This window comes from Chiloscyllium plagiosum, chromosome 21, assembly GCF_004010195.1.
Source record: "Chiloscyllium plagiosum isolate BGI_BamShark_2017 chromosome 21, ASM401019v2, whole genome shotgun sequence".
NCBI classification, from domain to species: domain Eukaryota; kingdom Metazoa; phylum Chordata; class Chondrichthyes; order Orectolobiformes; family Hemiscylliidae; genus Chiloscyllium; species Chiloscyllium plagiosum.
Genome location: NC_057730.1, coordinates 52,356,290 through 52,373,956, shown reverse-complemented (window position 1 = coordinate 52,373,956; position 17,667 = coordinate 52,356,290). Strand labels below are relative to the sequence as shown.

Sequence of the window (17,667 nt, the reverse complement as noted above, 5' to 3'; positions counted from 1 at the left end):
AATATTCCAACAGTGGCCTAACCAATGTCCTGTACAGCCACAACATGACCTCCCAAATCCTGTACTCAATACTCTGACCAATAAAGGAAAGCATACCAAACACCTTCACATGACAGAAACAAAAAAGTAGTTTCCAATTGGGAACATTGTTCTGTCCATTTGACTTGATGCAATGCCAGGGAACAGTCAGCTGTTAAAACACGTGAGCCCCAATTTCCAATGAGGCCATAAATTAACATTTACCCAGGGCATATCCCAAAGCTCTTTGTGGAGGAGAAATAGTAACCAGCAGTAGAGTTAAATTAAAAGTGAAATTAGAAGACTTATATAACAGCCTTCAAAATTGGAGGGCATTAGGCAGGAAATTCCAGGCAATCGGCTGTGGTTCAATTAGTTCTACTCTTGCTCCAGATTAAAAGGTTCAAGCCCCACTTGTGCACAAAAGTCCAGGACAGTGCTAAAGCAATGCAACTTTGGTTGGTGCTGTCTTCCTGATGAGGTGTTAAATCTGTCTGCCCTTACATGATGGTTGTGAAAGGTCCTATAATACTATTTCAAATTCTACCCTTGTTGTTGTGATCAGTATTTGTCTCTCAATCAATATTGAGAAATCATATTGCTACTTGTGAGAGCTTGCTTGGTGTAGATTGGCTGCTGTATTTCCTACGTCCTAGCAATGTATGAACTTCAAAAGATTTTCATTGGCTTTGGAACATCCTGTGGTCTTGAAAAGTCTCTATAAATGAAAATCTTTCTTTAGCTGAAAATGTATTGCTGAAAAAGAACATATTTTGTCAAAGCTTTTTATTTTGCAGTCATCAGGACAATTTGCAAGAATACCAAACTAAAGGCAAACTAAAAGTGAGAATCCTGCTGATTGGTTGGAAAGCATGACTGCAATTAGTTGAGGTATTTCCAATCAGAATGCACTTGCCAACCAATCAGCACTACCCTCACATGTAGTATGACTATAGCTTTCCATTTACTTTGATATTTTTAATTGAACAGATACGATAATTCCTCATTGCACATGCTGGCATTGCAGTAGTTGTTTTGTCTGCCCGGAATGCATGCTTCAAATCTTTTATCTTCAGGTTGCTTGCTGTTGGCGTGTAGTTATTGCCAATTGATTCACTTGGACTTCTGTAATAGCGTTGCTCTTTGAATGGAATGGCCAAAGGCCACGAGATATCCTGCATTATGGGAGGATGACGACTATGGCGCAACACAATCTGAAAAGCAACCAGGTTACAGAACCTTCAATAAGATTGAGCATCATTAAAATGTTTAAATGCATATTGCAAAAACAAATATAACAAACTGGCTTTATTGTACAAAATATTAAGTAATTATGAAAACTAAACAGAAGATCACTACTGTCACCTAGTTACTAAATTATTAGAAATAACAACTGGTGATTACATAAATGTTCATCAAAGGGTCCACCAAGTTTCAACCAGAATATTATAAGGTCACTCAGAGTTCTGCAAAATAAATGCTAAATTATAATAAAATGTTTTCAATATGGCAAGATCTGCCTGAATCCTATACATGTGCAGCAATATTTGTACCTTTCAGAACTCTAAAGGTTAAAAAATGGTTTAGCTGCATTTGTTTTCTGTCCTTATCCAATACTTATCCATTGATTGACTGATCAAGGGCAACTCGAGACAGGCAACAAGCTGCCCAGCCAGCAATGTCCTGATCCCATGACTGAATGAAAAGTATCACCTAGATACCAGATATTGTAAGGTCATTTTTATTTACCTTTCCTGAAGGCATTGTTAACTGGCAAAGGAGAAAGGATCAATAGTGGTGAAAGTTTCCAATGCCTGGATTACCAAGGTAACAATGCAATTTCAAGCCATGACATGGCTCATATCAGTAGTGCCTGTTACATAATTTAACATATGAATAATATTCTGGTCATACCAGTATTTGAGTATTGCTAAAACAAAAAGGTACATTTTGTTTTAGCTTGTTGCCTTGCACTTATCAGGACAATTCACAAGAAATACAAAACTAAAGGGATTACAATCTTCATACTGTATGAAAAGAGAGTGCTGATTGGCTGGCACATAGAGTCTGATTGGCAGAGGTGTTAACATGGAGAACGCACCAGTGAAGTGAGGACTGACAGTTAACTATCAAGCATCAACTAAATCTTAAATCAGAAAAGGTGGCTTGATTGATCAAGGCATTGGCCTAAGAAATGAGCAGAGAATCTTGTGAATTTTGTGCATGCAAGACAAAAGGCTTTGACAGAATGGTCTTTTTCTCAGAGGTACTCAAATTTAATAGATATTAATCAAAATCTTAATGGATAGTGGAAAGGGAGTGGTCATGACCAAACAAACAATTTAAGGTCACAAGACTTTGTCTGTCAATGCTCAGTCAAATCTGACTCCAAATAATTTCCTCACTTAAACTTTCAAATGATCAGTCATGTTTGCAGATAGCTTTAGTGATTGTGGACAGCAGCATTTGTCTTTGATGCTGTACTTGCACTGTGTCAAAGTGGCCAAATCCTGACTTCAAATACCCTCCAGCAATCATCTGACAGTAAATGACCTCTGATAGACGGCTTCCAAACAACATTAATGGCTGCCTCTGTTCTCACAGCCAAAATGATTTATGGAGAGGCCTGTCACATGGAAGAAGTGCAGGGCTGTGTTATGCAACTTTGCATTGGAGAAATGATAAGAAGCTGATTGTCTGATAAACATCTTCATAAATTGGCTCAAGACCGCGGCTAAGTGAACTGACTTCAACACGAAGTGAACTGACTTCAACAACTACCCATTACTCAAACAATGAATAAATCATGTGAGAGTTTCATCTTCTAAATTGACAGGGAGTAGACATATATGTGTCAAAATAAGCTTTATTCCTAGCCTAAAATATGTCAAGCTATATCGATTGTAAAACTATAACCCATAACATACAGCTAACTCCTTGAACTGGCAACTAATGAAAGAATTAAAGAAACTGCAGAAAAATATAAATCTACAAACCAGAATTCCAGAAATCAAAACTTCAGTAGTAAACACTGCTAATCACTATAGTCTAACCTATACTCAGTGAAAAATCTAAGACTTGCTGCTGCCAGATGATAATCGTGAGACTATGAGTTAAAAATGCATTTGTTAGAAATGAACTAGACAATAGAATAGAAAATAGACAATAGGTGCAGGAGTAGGACATTCTGCCCTTCGAGCCTGCACCACCATTCATTATGATCATGGCTGACCATCCTCAATCAGTATCCTGTTCCTGCCTTATCTCCATAACCCTTGATTCCACTATCCTTGAGAGCTCTATCCAACTCTTTCTTAAATGAATCCAGAGACTGGGCCTCCACTACCTTCTGGGGCAGAGCATTCCACACATCCACCACTCTCTGAGTGAAGAAGTTTCTCCTCATCTCTGTCCTAAATGGCTTACCCCTTATTTTCCAATACAAGTAAATAGTAAGAAACAAATATTAAGGCCCTTTTGTCTATGTAGTCAATTAGAACAGCCTATGATATAATCACATACTTCCTCACAAATAATATCATGTGTACTGTATTAGCAGCGTGATTCAGATGTTTTGATCCTGTTCCCAGTTTTTAAAAAGAACACTACAATGTAACAGACAAGTATAGAGTAAACGTTAAAAATATGAATCAAAAAGCACAACAAATGTTACAAAAAATAACACTGACTGGTCCTCACAGAATATTCATTCAGTGTGTGTAACAAGGTTTCATAAATCCAACTAGGAAGTTCTGAAGGAGCATTGTTTTGGAATTGAAACATGACCCTGTTTCTCTCTCCATTGATGCTGCCAGACCTGCTAAGTTTCTCTAGCACTTTCTGTCTTTATTTCAGATCTCCAGAATCTGCTGTACTCTGCTTTATTAAGATTTGAAATATTGTCATTTGGTAGTATAGTGCAAGAGAAAGACACGTTTTATCAAAGATTTTCATCTTGCACTCATCTGGATAATTCACAAGAATACAAATTCAAGGTCAACAACATTTATTCTTACGAATTGTCCTGATAAATACCAAACAATTTCAACAATATTTGATTCCTCTGTTTGAGATAATAACCTGGCCAAACTATCTTCTCATCTGCCAGAAGCAAATTATGTTCTAACTCTCAGCAGTAATGAACATTGGCTGCGCCCAGAGCAACATGCACCCAATAAATGCAACTAAATTGACTGCACCATTAGCTCAGAAAACAAAGCATATTGGTGCTACATCTTTGGTACTGTATACTGATAAATTCCATAGGAGGTGTTTCATACCAATTTACAAATTGGATTGTACCCATTGTCTTTTGTTCAAATATTTCTGAGTTAACTTAATAGTATGATTGTTTGAAGACCTGAAAATATTAGACAATAACTGAAATGAAATGGTTCAAATAAAAGAGTAAAATGAATCTACATTGTATTATATTCCAAAATAAACTAACTGGAATTGACCATTTTAAAATTGTAACATTCCTTTTGTGAGTTTCTCTAATACTTGCAGTGGAATTCACAGAAGTACCTAAGAGTGTATGCTTGAGTGATTCATAATGTCCATGAGCCTGATAAAATAGCACTGGAGGATTGAACTTTAAATTTTGAGCATTAATGAAAGTGAGATAGTTGCTGGTGGATTCATTCATACATCTATAATTGGGATTGTAATATAATTGTAATTGTAATGTAATGAACATTTGTGTTGACAATTCTACACACTGTTAAGAAAAGTGGGCTGGATAGCCAGAGGAGATGCTCAATGCAGTGATTGGAACACGGTCAGCCATAGAACATGAGTTCCCTGATTAAGGCTGTTAATCTGGTCCAATCAGGGAGTCCTGACTGACAGATATAAATAGGAGTGTCAGGGGTTCTGCTCACTTTAGCACTCTGCGCTAACTGGGTCAGTGTCACATACTACTCACATATAAATAAAGGGTGATTTGGTGACGGAATACCAGCCTTTGTGGAGTTATTTCACTCACCATGGATTTTGAAAGGCAAATTATTTTCTACAAAAAGTAGTGATATCATTTTAAGAGAAAGAGTGTTAATAAATAAATAACCAGAATATAGAATATGTGACCAGCAGCCATAGCACAGGCTACTTTGCAGGGTGTATTGTCATGAAATTGAAACCATGTATGTTCGTTTTAAAATAGAAAGCGTTTTCTGAATTTTGAAGTAAACTTGAAGTGCAGGCTCAGCTGCCTGAATGGAAAGGCCGGGAGACAAACTGTTCTAAAATACATACATGTAGCAAATGGCTGTTAAATGGATACCTGAGTTTTGGTTGATGTTTTGACAACAATTTGAATTTAACCAATCAGTTTAAATTATACCCAGGATACTAAAACCCAATCGAGCTTGAATGTATTGTTTTGACACCTAAAAATCAATCAAATTGTACATTGGAACCAATGATATAGGAAGGGAAAAGGTTGAGATTCTGAAAGGAGAATATAGAAAGTTAGGCAGGAATTTAAAAAGGTTCTTGAGACTAGTAATATCTGGATTACTCCCAGTGCTAAGAGCTAGTGAGGGCAGAAATAGGAAGATAGAGCAGATGAACGCATGGTTGAGGAGCTGGTGTATGGGAGAAGGAATCACATTTTTGAATCATTGGAATCTCTTTTGAGGTAAAAGTGACCTGTACAAGAAGGATGGATTGCACCTAAATTGGAAGGGGACTAATATACTGACAGGGAGATTTGCGAGAGCTACTCTGGAGGATTTAAACTAATAAGGTGGCTGCAAGGTGGGACCCAGGGAGATAGTAAGGAAAGAGATCAATCTGAGACTGGTACAGTTGAGAACACAAATGAGTCAAACAGTCAGGGCAGGCAGGGAAAAGGTAGGACTGATAAGTTAAACTGCATTTATTTCAATGCAAGGGGCTTAACAGAGAAAGCAGATGAACTCAGGCAATGGTTAGAAATATGGGACTGGGATGTCATAGTAATTACAGAAACATGGCTCAGGGATGGACAGGACTTGCAGCTTAATGTTTGAGGATACAAATGCTACAGGAAGGACAGAAAGAGAGGCAAGAGAGGAGGGGGAGTGGTGTTTTGATAAAGAATAGCATTACAGCTGTACTGAGGGAGGATATTCCCGGAAATACATCCATGGACGTTATTTGGGTGGAACTCAGAAATAAGAAAGGGATGATCACCTTTTGGATGTGATGGAAAAGGATAGACCAGATCTAAAAGTTGAAATTCTAAATTGGAGGAAGGCCAGTTTTGACAATATTAGGTAAGAACTTTCAAAAGCTGATTGAGAGTAGATGTACGCAGGTAAAGGGATGGCTGAAAAATGGGAAGCCTTCAGAAATGAGATAATGAGAGTCCAGAGACAGTATATTCCTGTTAGGGTGAAAAGAAAGGCTGGTAGGTATAGGGAATGCTGGATGACTAAAGAAATTGAGGGTTTGGTAAAGAAAAAGAAGGAAGCATATGTCAGGTATAAACAGGATAGATCGAGTGAATCCTTACAAGAGTATAAAGGTAGTAGGAGTATACTTAAGAGGGAAATCAAGAGGGCAAAAAGGGGACATGAGATAAATTTGGCAATAGAGTTAAGGACAATCCAAAGTGTTTTTACAAATATATTAAGGAAAAAAGGGTAACTAGGGAGAGAATAGGGCCCCTCAAAGATCAGCAAGGCAGCCTTTGTGTGGAGCCGCAGGAGATGGGGGAGATAATAAATGAGTGTTTTGCATCAGTATTTACTATGGAGAAGGACATGGAAGGTATAGACTGTAGGGAAATAGATGGTGACATCTTGAAAAATTTCCATATTACAGAGGAGGAAGTGCTGGATGTCTTGAAATGCATAAAGATGGATAAATCCCCAGGACCTGATCAGGTGTACCCTAAAATTCTGTAGAAAGCTAGGGAAGTGATTGCTGGGCCTCTTGCTGAGATATTTGTATCATCAACAGTCACAGATGAGGTTCCAGAAGACTGGAGGTTAGCTGACATGGTGATACCATTTAAGAAAGATGGTAAGGACAAGCCAGGGAATTACAGACCAGTGAGCCTGACGTCGGTGGTGGGCAAGTGTTGGACGGAATCCTGAAGGACAGGATGTCCATGTATTTGGAAAGGCAAGGACTGATTAGGAATAGTCAATATGGCGTTGTGCGTGGAAGATCATGTCTCACAAACTTAACTGAGTTTTTTGACGAAGTAACAAAGAGGATTGATGAAGGCAGAGCTGTAAATGTTATCTACATGGACTTCAGTAAAGCGTTCGACAAGGTTCCCCATGGGAAACTGGTTAGTAAGGTTAGATCTCACGGAATACAGGAAGAATTAGCCATTTGGATACAGAACTGGCTCAAAGGTAGAAGACAGAGGGTGGTGGTGGAGGGTTGTTTTTCAGATTGGAGGCCTGTGACCAGTGGAGTGCCACAAGGATCGGTGCTAGGTCCACTACTTTACGACTTTTAGATAAATTATTTGAATGTGAGCTTAAGAGATACAGTTAGTAAGTTTGATGACATCAAAATTGGATGTGTAGTGGACAGCAAAGAAGGTTACCTGAGATTACAACAGGATCTTGATCAAATGAGCCAATGGGCTGAGATGTGGAAGATGGAATTTAATTTAGATAAATGCAAGGTGTTGCACTTTGGGAAAGCAAATCTTAGCAGGACTTATACGTTTAATGGTAAGGTCCTAGGGAATGTTGCTGAACAAAGAAACCTTGGAGTGCATGTTCATAGCTCCTTGAAAGAGGAGTCGCAGGTAGATAGGATAGCGAAGCAGGCTTTTGGTATGCTTTCCTTTATTGAGTAGAGGAGTTGGCAAGTCATGTTGCAGCTGTACAGGACATTGGTTAGGCCACTGTTGGAATATTGCATGCAATTCTGGTCTCCTTCCTATCGAAAGGATATTGTGAAACTTGAAAAGGTTCAGAAAAGATGTACAGGAATGTTGCCAGGGTTGGAGGATTTGAGCTGTAGGGAGAGGTTGAATAGGCTGGGGCTGTTTTCCCTGGAGCATGAGAGGCTAAGAGGTGATCTTATAGAGGTTTATAAAATCATGAGGGGCATGGAGAGGGTAAATAGACAAGGTCTTTTCCTTGGGGTGGGGGAGTCCAGAACTAGAGGGCATAGGTTTAGGGTGAGAGGGGAAAGGTATCTGGATGGGTATATGAATAGGAAGGGTTTGGAGGGATATGGGCTGGGTGCTGGCAGATGGGACTAGATAGGGTTGGGATATCTGGTCGGCATAGATGAGTTGGACCAACAAGTCTGTTTCCATGCTGTACATCTCTATGACTCTCTGACTCTAAAGTATATGAATTTCATGTGTTATTGGGGGTATTAAATACACGGGCATTTTGAAAACTGGTCAGACAGCAACTGCCATCAATCAGCTGAGCAACTGCTGAGAGCCAGAGAGCTACCTGCCCATCTAACATCTTGCTGTCAATGAAGTTAGAAAACACTCTCTATTAAAGTTACCTTTTCATGTAAAACATACTGACAGTAAAAAATAAAGAAGACAACTCAGGGAGACCAGAAGCCGGAAGATTGAAGACAGCAGAGAAGACAGAGGCTGTGTGGTCTTGAGATTGAGTTAGTGTAATGTCTAATAAGTGTGTATTGGAACAGCATTTTTTTATGGAGTTGGGTAGTAAGTAGTTAAGAAAAGGGCGGGCTTGGATTTGTGAATAGTCATTTAGAATTCACTATTAGAGTTCAGAAAATAAATTGTTATTTTTCTTTCAATAGCGGAATGTAGAAGTCCTCATCACTCAGGTTTTAGAGTCATGGAGTCATAGAGAAGTACAGCACAGAAACAGACTCTTTGGTCCAACTCATCCATACCGACCAGATATCCAAACCCAATCTAGTCCCACCTGCCAGCACTTGGCCCAGATCTCTCTAAACCCTTCCTATTCATCCAGATGCCTTTTAAATGCTGTACTTGTACCAGCCTCCAACAGTTCCTCTGGCAGCTCATTCCATATATGCACCATCCTCTGCGTGAAAAGTTGCCTCTTAGGTCCCTTTTATATCTTTTCCCTTTCACCCTAAACCTATGCCCTCTTGTTGTGGACTCCCCTACCCCAGGTAAAAGACCTTGCCTATTTATCCTATCCATTCCCTCATGATTTTATAAACCTCTATAAGGTCACCCAGATTACAAGGCAAGGCGAGCTTTTCTGGGTGTTTGGTTTAATTGTTAGAGGGGTTTGACCTCCGCGTCGTAACAGTATCCAAGGAAATGTAGCTGTTCTTTCCTGTTACAATAGTTGCTGAATCTTTCTAGTCAATATGTCTGCTGAGCAATCCTTTATATATAACAAAGAAACAGCACCTGTCCTAGTGTGAGATTGGCAAACGTCTGTTATGGGTGGCACAGTGGTTAGCACTACAACCTCACAGCACCAGGGTCCCATGTTCGATTCCAGCCTTGGGTTACTGTCTGTGTCGGGTTTGCATATTCTCCCTGTATCTGCGTGGGTTTCCTCTGGGTGCTCTGGTTTCCTCCCACAGTCCAAAGGTATGCAGGTCAGGTGAATTGGCCATGCTAAATTTCCCATAACGTGAGGTGCATTAGTCAGAGGGAAATGGGTCTGGGTGGGTTACTCTTCAGAGGGTCGGTGTGGACTGGTTGGGCCGAAGGGCCTGTTTCCACACTGTAGGGAATCTAACCTAATCTAGACACAGAATCACAAAAGTGAACACAGAAACTGGAAGTTGATGTGGACAGATTGCTAACACCAGTACTTTCCAACTGCACGTGGTCCCCTCTGATCTCTCTAATTTGGCACAGTCACATACAGAAAAGAAAACTGATTTAAAAACAATTAATAACATAATCCAGTTTTGACTCACACTTATTTTACATTTTACTTTCGTTAAATTCCTTTCATTTTATGTGCTTGCTAGCCTTTATGACTACTTTTAAAATGTGTTTTGGGTGACACCAAACACAGCCAATGTGTAAGCACGCTTAATTGGAAGCACACCTGATGAAGGAGTGGCACTTCCAATTAAACCTGTTGGACTATAACCTGGTGTTCTGTGATTTTTAACTTTGTACACCCCAGTCCTTCTCCAAATAATGTGTAAACATAACATGCTGAATCTATACTCCTCTCATCAGTCAGCTCACAGCAGCAGTGTAACAAAAAACTTTACCAAAAGTTTTTCATTTTCATTCCAGCTTTTCATTCAATTGTTCTGAAGACTCAAAGCACTGAAACTCTAATCCCCTTTTTTGTTGACCACATATATCTGGAGTTCAGAAATCCAGCAGTCAGAATATCTTTATATCTTTAACCGCAATAACAGACATTTCAATGGATGGATTTCATTTCAATTGCACGAAAGCCTTTTGTTTTCAAATGCTTACTACTAATCAACAATATATCAGGTTACTTTTAAGAACAGAGGAAACTTTCCATCAAATAATATTTGTAAGTTTTTTTGCTGGTAGCAATTGATTGAAAGCACATCAGATTATAATATATTACTCTTCAATAATAACTTAGTTATTAAATTATTCAGTAACAATCCAGCAATTTTTATTAAATTTAACTTCTATTGATTGCGACCCAGCTTTTTCAATATTCGAACAAATGGTGGCCATTGCTTTGCACAACGGTCATGATCATCTTGTGTTATGGTTATCACATCAGGAAATAGAATGGTTCTGAAACACAGGCCCTGATTTTAATTGCATCCCCTGACTCCAAGCTGGCAGGAACCAGTGGTGGGGGCAGTCAAAAACACAATAAGAGATTTACCCCTCCACCCCCACTGTGCTTTCCCACCTTACCTAGATCTTCCCAGGTGGGACTCCCACTAGAAGATGCCAACATTCCATCTTTAAAGATACAGATTACACTCCCGCTGTCCACCAGGACCTGACCTGCAATTTTCTTCTGAGGTCTGACTGAGGAAGCTGTGGTGACTTTGTTGGCCAACTCGATCCCCTCTCACCTGCAGGACTACAACCCCAACAACACTCAAGTAGCTTACAGCATCCATTACAAAGCAGCCCAATTGACTGATACCACATCCAAAAAGTATTCATTCCCTCCACCACGAATGCTCAGTAGCAGCCACAAGATGAACTGCAGCAATTCACCACAGCTCTTTCAACAGCACCTTCCAAACACGTGGCCAGCATCTTCTGGAAGAGCAACAGTAGCAGATACTACCACCAATAAATTCCTTTCCAAGCCGCTCACCATCCTGACTTGAAAATATAAAAACCGTTCCTTTAGTGTCATTGGGTCAAAATCCTAACAGCGTTGTGGGTCTACCTATAGTACTTGGACTGCAACAGTTCAAGAAAGCAACTCACCATCAACATCCCAAGGAAAATTAGGTAATAAATGTTGGCCTAGCCTGCAACACTCAAATCCCATGAATTAACAAAAGAAAAACAGACCTGCTAAAAGATGGAATGTGCACCAAACAGTCCCAAAAGGAAACTGATAAATATTTAACTTTTAGGTTCTTTGTGGGTAAGGAAGAGGAGGAGTCGACAGATCACTAGGCAACCTCAGGGCACCCTTTACTCCTCCCAACCTTGTCTCCCCACTCTTGATTACACCCAGAGACTTCCCCCCACTCCAAGTGACTGAAGTACAATTCCTATAGCTGCAACTTCCCACAATTGCACAGGAAGTGGCTTGGGCTGGCATCAAGAAATGTTAAACAAATAAGGTTACTAAGATTGCCTGGACTCTCCAGGTACACTGATTTCTCTGGGGCTGATGTTCACCATGACTGACCATCCCTCTTTCCCTTCCCCTTCAAAATCATGGCCATAACTCAGGGGATGCTGAAAATTCACAGCAGCTCAGTTAGAATCTGAAAAGAGAAAATATGGAGTGTTTCAGACAAAATATTTCAGTGAATACTCCTGGTCAAAAGTACAGCTACTCACTTCTCCACTTGCACAGATATGCAACACAGATTTATGTTAATGATTCCCAACAGAACAGGACCCAGCTGTTGACTGTCTTAGAACTTTGATTTCTTTAGGTTAGAATTCAGACAGATTCTTGGAGTGGAACAGAGCTTTATTCTGCATCATACCATTTGTGTTATAATTGAGAAAATGTTTCTTGGTACTGACACTGGATGCAGAAAAGTGATATATAGCAGCAACCTTTATTTTAAATAGTACAAGACATAACCAAGGTAATTGAAAACAAACAAATGAAAGTGGTAAGTAATATAGGTTAAAAAGTGACACCTTAATAGTTTTCTCCACCAGGTCCCAAACCAAACGTTAATTTTTTTGCATTAGACTGTAATTATCAAAGATTATGCTTTTTCTCTGTAGCTCTGATGACTTGAGCTACAACTTAATGGCCACTTTTATACCATTTCTGACCATTGGCTTCTGTTGTTTGAATCTCTGACAGCCATAAGAAGTTGGAAAATCTGACCCTGGCCAGCTGGCATCCAGGAAGTTCTATCTACCCTTCACACATGCTGAGCGTTTAACCGTCACTAGTAAAGTATGATTCTATGAAAGTAAAACCTACCTGGCAATACTAAGCCATCCATTGGCCAGCTGGTATTTTCTGCCCATATCTAGCAATGGGCTACCACATCAAACCCAGGGCTCAAGCCTTGGACAACTTGTGCAATTTACATTTGCCCCACCTCCTTGCACCTTGCCAGGAGTTAAAAATCACCCTTGGGCCTTTTGAAAGATAAGGTTACCAGCAGCATATCAACATGATATTCTTTAAAGCCAACCTTCTAAATAGCCAATGTTCAATTTTATCCAAGAAGTCTGCTTTTAGTCAAATTAAATTTAAGTTCAGGTACATTTCACATCCAGGTAATATATATATATATATTTTAAAAAGCTTTAGCAGAAGTATTGGTATGAACAAAATACAAACAAGTTAGAAGCAGGCCATTCTACCTCTCAAACCTGTTCCAACATTCAATGAGATCTGATCTCTAGATTCCTGCTTAATCCCAATAACCATCAATACCTTTGTCAGGTCAAGAAGCTGAATTTCCTTAGAAAATTAAAAGAAATACCTCTGATTAACATAGATCACATGGAGAAAGCAGGAACAGTGTCCTGGATGATCAACCATGATTGTATTGAATGGTGGAGAAGGGTCAAATGTCCGCATGGTATGCTTCTATGATCCCTCTGTTCCGTCAAGGAGATTAGAGGACATGTCCTCATTTGATGCATCAGACAGAAGTTTCTACAGGTCTCCCTGCTATAGGAAGAATGTTGTGAAACTTGAAAGACTTCAGAAAAGATTTATAAGGATGTTGCCAGGGTTGGAGGGTTTGAGCTACAGGGAGAGGCTGAATAGGCTGGGGCTGATTTCCCTGGAGTGTCAGAGGCTGAGGGGTGACCTTGTAGAGGTTTATACAATCATGAGGGGCATAGATAGGGTAAATAGACAAGGTCTTTTCCCTGAGTTGGGGGAGTCCAGAATTAGAGGGCATAAGCTTAGGGTGAGAGAGGAAAGATTTAAAAGGGACTTGGGGGCAACTTTTTCATACAAAGGGTGGTGCATGGCACGTATGGAATGAGCTGCCAGAGGAAGTGGGGGAGGCTGGTACAATTACAACATTTAAAAGACATCTGGATGTGTACATGAATAGAAAGGGTTTAGAGGGATATGGGCCAATTGCTGACAAATGGGACTAGATTTATTTAGGATATCTGGTTAGCACAGATGAGTTGGACCAAAGGGTCTGTTTCAGTGCTGTATATCTCTATGACTCTATGATTCATGACATCAGTATGTCAGAGGCATCATGAGAATTTTTGATGTGATTTTCATGAATTTGTTGTTAGATTATGTCTTAGACAATTAAGCAGAAAAGCACCACCTTCCACAATACCCTTGCAAACTATATTCTACAAATTGACTTTAACTGATCTTCACCTACAATATTATAGTGGTACACCTGACATTTAAATTATACTTTTCTCTCTACAAAAATTATTTTACCTTATATAATTCTGAAGCTTCACTACAGTGGTTAGGAGGCAGAGGTGGTAACCCAGGCAACCCTCTTGTATAACTACTGTGAAGTATAGGAACGTCCTGTGACTAAAATCAACAACAGAGGGTTATTTGTTTCTGAACAACTCAGTATAACAAGAATCTTCACTAACAAATCTACTCTAGGAAAACTCATTTTAAGAAATGATATTGCAGAATTTTTGATGCAGCAGCTGATTATTTTGAAAGGAATGTGGATATCATTTGCTGCCTATCCCTGATTCATATGTCTGAAACTTTGCTCTTGAACATTTTGGTAAGCAATCTGTTTGCCCCTCAGATGTATTACTAAAGCCTTCCATTTAAAATATAGCTAAGGCCAAAGATTGCCTCTGAAATTGTTGCATTAGGTAGCTTACCTTGAACTTGATATCCTCTCTTCCATTGTATTTAACCCTTCACAGCAAACACCCATCTCAGTTTATCTTTCAATTCTGTCAACTCTTAACCCCAGCATCCCATCAAACACCTTCCCCAGTGGAGCCAGGATCTGCAGATCTAGCACTGGACTGTTGAGTCACCACAGGAGCCACAGTATAGGATAGGAAGAAAGTCATGCTCATTCCTTCCTAACATTTTATTTGGTAATTTTACTCTCATTCATTAACTTCCTTTTGCATGACCTCAGTGTGTACAACCTTCATGCCTCTGACAATGCGATGGTTCATTTCACTGCAACTTGGTTTCTTTAATGCCTTTCAAAGGAGCAATTCCAATTCAGAGACAATATAATGTGGATGGAAGTAAAAGTATCTACTTCGTTAGAAAGAAAAACAGAAAGGCAAATTATTTGATGTTCAAAGGGGACCTGAGTGTCTTTGTTTATGAATTGCCAAAAGCTAGTATGTTGGTGGTGTAGCAAATAGAAGCAAATGCAATGTTGGATTTCATCACAAGGGAATTTGAGTCCAAGGGTAAAGATGTCTGAAGAAGGGTCACTGGACCCAAAATGTTAACTCTGATTTCTTTCGCAGATGCTGCCAGATCTGCTGAATTTTTCCAGCAATTTCTGTTTCTGTTTTCCAACATCCACATTTCTTTCAGTTTTTTTTATTTCAATAAAGATGTCCTGCTGTATTTGTTTAAATCCTTGATGTGATTGCACCAGTGTAATCACTGTTTTGTTCTCCTTAGCTAAGGAACGATATTGAGGACCACCACAGTAATCTATGGGAGGGCAGGTCTGTCCCATTAGAAGAAATTGAAGACGCTGGTCCTATATTCCATAGACTTTCAGAGGATGAGGGCAACATCATTGAAACTTTTTAAATACTTAGTGTGTTACAGGGTGGATAAGGGCAAGGTGTTTTTTTGGCTGATATGTCAAGAATCAAAATATGGTCCCAAAATAAGGGGTAGTTTTGAGTACAGGAGTTGGCAAGTCATGTTGTGGCTGTACAGGACATTGGTTAAGCCACTTTTGGAATATTGCATGCAATTCTGGTTTCCTTCCTATTGGAAGGATGTTGTGAAACTTGAAAGGGTTCAGAAAAGATTTACAAGGATGTTGCCAGGGTTGGAGGATTTGAGCTATAGTGAGAGGCTGAAAAAGCTGGGGCTATTTTCCCTGGAGCATCGGAGGCTGAGGGGTGAACTTATAGAGGTTTATAAAATCATGATGGGCATGGATAGGATAAATAAACAATGTATTTTCCCTGGGGTGAGGGAGTCCAGAACTAGAAGGCATAGGTTTAGGGTGAGAGGGGAAGGATATACAAGGGACCTAAGGGGCAACTTTTTCACACAGAGGGTGGTGCGTGTATGGAATGAGCTGCCAGAGGAAGTAGTGGAGGTGAAAATCTAGACCCCATTGCAGGGCCTCTCAGTCTCGGGATCTGTCAAAATAATCACTCGGAGTTCGGTCTGTTTAAAGCAATGTTACCAGTTTAATAAATTAAGGCAGCCTGGCGCCATTTCTCCACGGAACACAGAAGCATTTAACCTCTGTGTTGCTGGATAAATCTGCCTTAATTTAGTAAACTGGTAACCATGCTTTAAACAGACCGTATTCCTAGTTACTCTTTTGATCAATCTCGAACCAAGGGGTCCCTCTGGAGGGGTCCAGATCTTCAGAGGCTGGTACAATTTTAACATTTAAAATGCATCTGGATGGGTATATGAATGGGGAGGGTTTAGAGGGATATGGGCCAAGAGCTGGCAAATGTGACGAGATTAGGTTAGGATATCTGGTTGGCATGGATGAGATGGACTGAAGGGTCTGTTTCCATGCTGTACATCGCTATGACTCTATGGCTTTTGAAGCCACTTTCCATATTCCCCTTAATGCTTTGAAAGTGAGTGACATTGGAACCCAGAGCCAAAGTAAGAGCAGTTGAATCTTCCATCAAAATTGCCAGAGTTATCACTAGAAGTGACAGAAATGAGTGTTTCATTGTAGTATCCATAGACCTGACTATGCTTGACTTCATTGTTTTCATGCCAGGTGAAAAGACCCCACAACAGCTGATGTTGAACGTTTCGGTATTCTAACATTGTATTTAGGCTCCATGCGACAAGTCTAATAAACTAAGCAGTTAATGGTGCCTTGACATCAGTCTTCTTCAGTTGGCTTAGTCTTTAAGTTAAAATCAGCAAGTTAGCTCCAGGGTTTATCATCCTGCCCTTCACTCTGTACATTTACAATTGGTGACACCTCGAGTGCAGATCGATTTAATTTGTCTTCTAAACCATATGGGTTGATAAATTCTGAACAGGTGCCTGAAAGTACACATATTGATTGTGATTGTGTGTGCTGAGGAAGATTGCCTCCCCCGCTTCCTTTGTTTCTGGTCACGGATGCAAGAGAAAAGCCAACAACATGAGTTAGCAGTTAGTGGCAAGGGTTAATAGTTACAAGTGAGTGAGGTGAAGTTCCAAAGAAGAGTCACATTGAACTTGAAACATTAACTCTATTTCTCTCTCCATAGATACTGCCAGACCTGCTGAGTTTCTGTAGCACTTTCTGCTTTTAATACAGACAAGTGGGAAGTCACTGCAGGACAATTTGTTCATTCAGGGTGTGTGAGAGAGACACTTCTGTAAGAAAGGAGAATTATGAAGGCAAAATGAGAAGACACCAAGGGGTATGCTCTCCAGCTTCACCGGTTGTAGTGTTTGTTGTCACACTAATGTGAAGCATATTGCCTTGACATTCGCCTGCATCCCATTTTGAAAAAAAGAACAAAATAATTACCTCTTGAACCCTACTGCAACATTTGAGAATCAAAATGTTTTGCTCTACTTGTATCATGCACTGCTAACTCAACTCCAACTGACAAGGGAACAGCAGTCCAAAAGCTTATGATTTCAAACAAACCTGTTGTACTATAACCTGATGTGCCATTTCTCACTTAAATAAAGGCAGTATATGAAGTCTAGGCAGCTTTTTAATGGAATGACTGACACTAATGTCCCATGGTTCTGGATTAGTGGTGCTGGAAGAACACAGCAGTTCAGGCAGCATCCAAGGAGCAGCGAAATCGACGTTTCGGCAAAAGCCCTTCATCAGGAATAAAGGCAGAGAGCCTGAAGCGTGGAGAGATAAGCTAGAGGAGGGTGGGGGTGGGGAGAAAGTAGCATAGAGTACAATAGGTGAGTGGGGGAGGGGATGAAGGTG

General features: G+C 39.9%; 2 protein-coding genes across 2 annotated transcripts in view; both read right to left on the bottom strand.

Moving 5' to 3' along the window:
- The window catches only part of dnah3 (dynein axonemal heavy chain 3), a 191,003-nt gene that overhangs the window by 163,875 nt on the left and 9,461 nt on the right, over positions 1 to 17,667 (bottom strand). Inside the window, exon 2 of the mRNA XM_043712084.1 lies at positions 1,013 to 1,232. Within this exon, the coding sequence (XP_043568019.1) occupies positions 1,013 to 1,232 (220 nt within the window). The remainder of the gene's footprint in view (positions 1 to 1,012; positions 1,233 to 17,667) is intronic.
- The window catches only part of LOC122560882 (melanin-concentrating hormone receptor 1-like), a 70,786-nt gene continuing 54,317 nt past the window's right edge, over positions 1,199 to 17,667 (bottom strand). The window contains exon 2 of the mRNA XM_043712086.1: positions 1,199 to 1,232. Within this exon, the coding sequence (XP_043568021.1) occupies positions 1,199 to 1,232 (34 nt within the window). The remainder of the gene's footprint in view (positions 1,233 to 17,667) is intronic.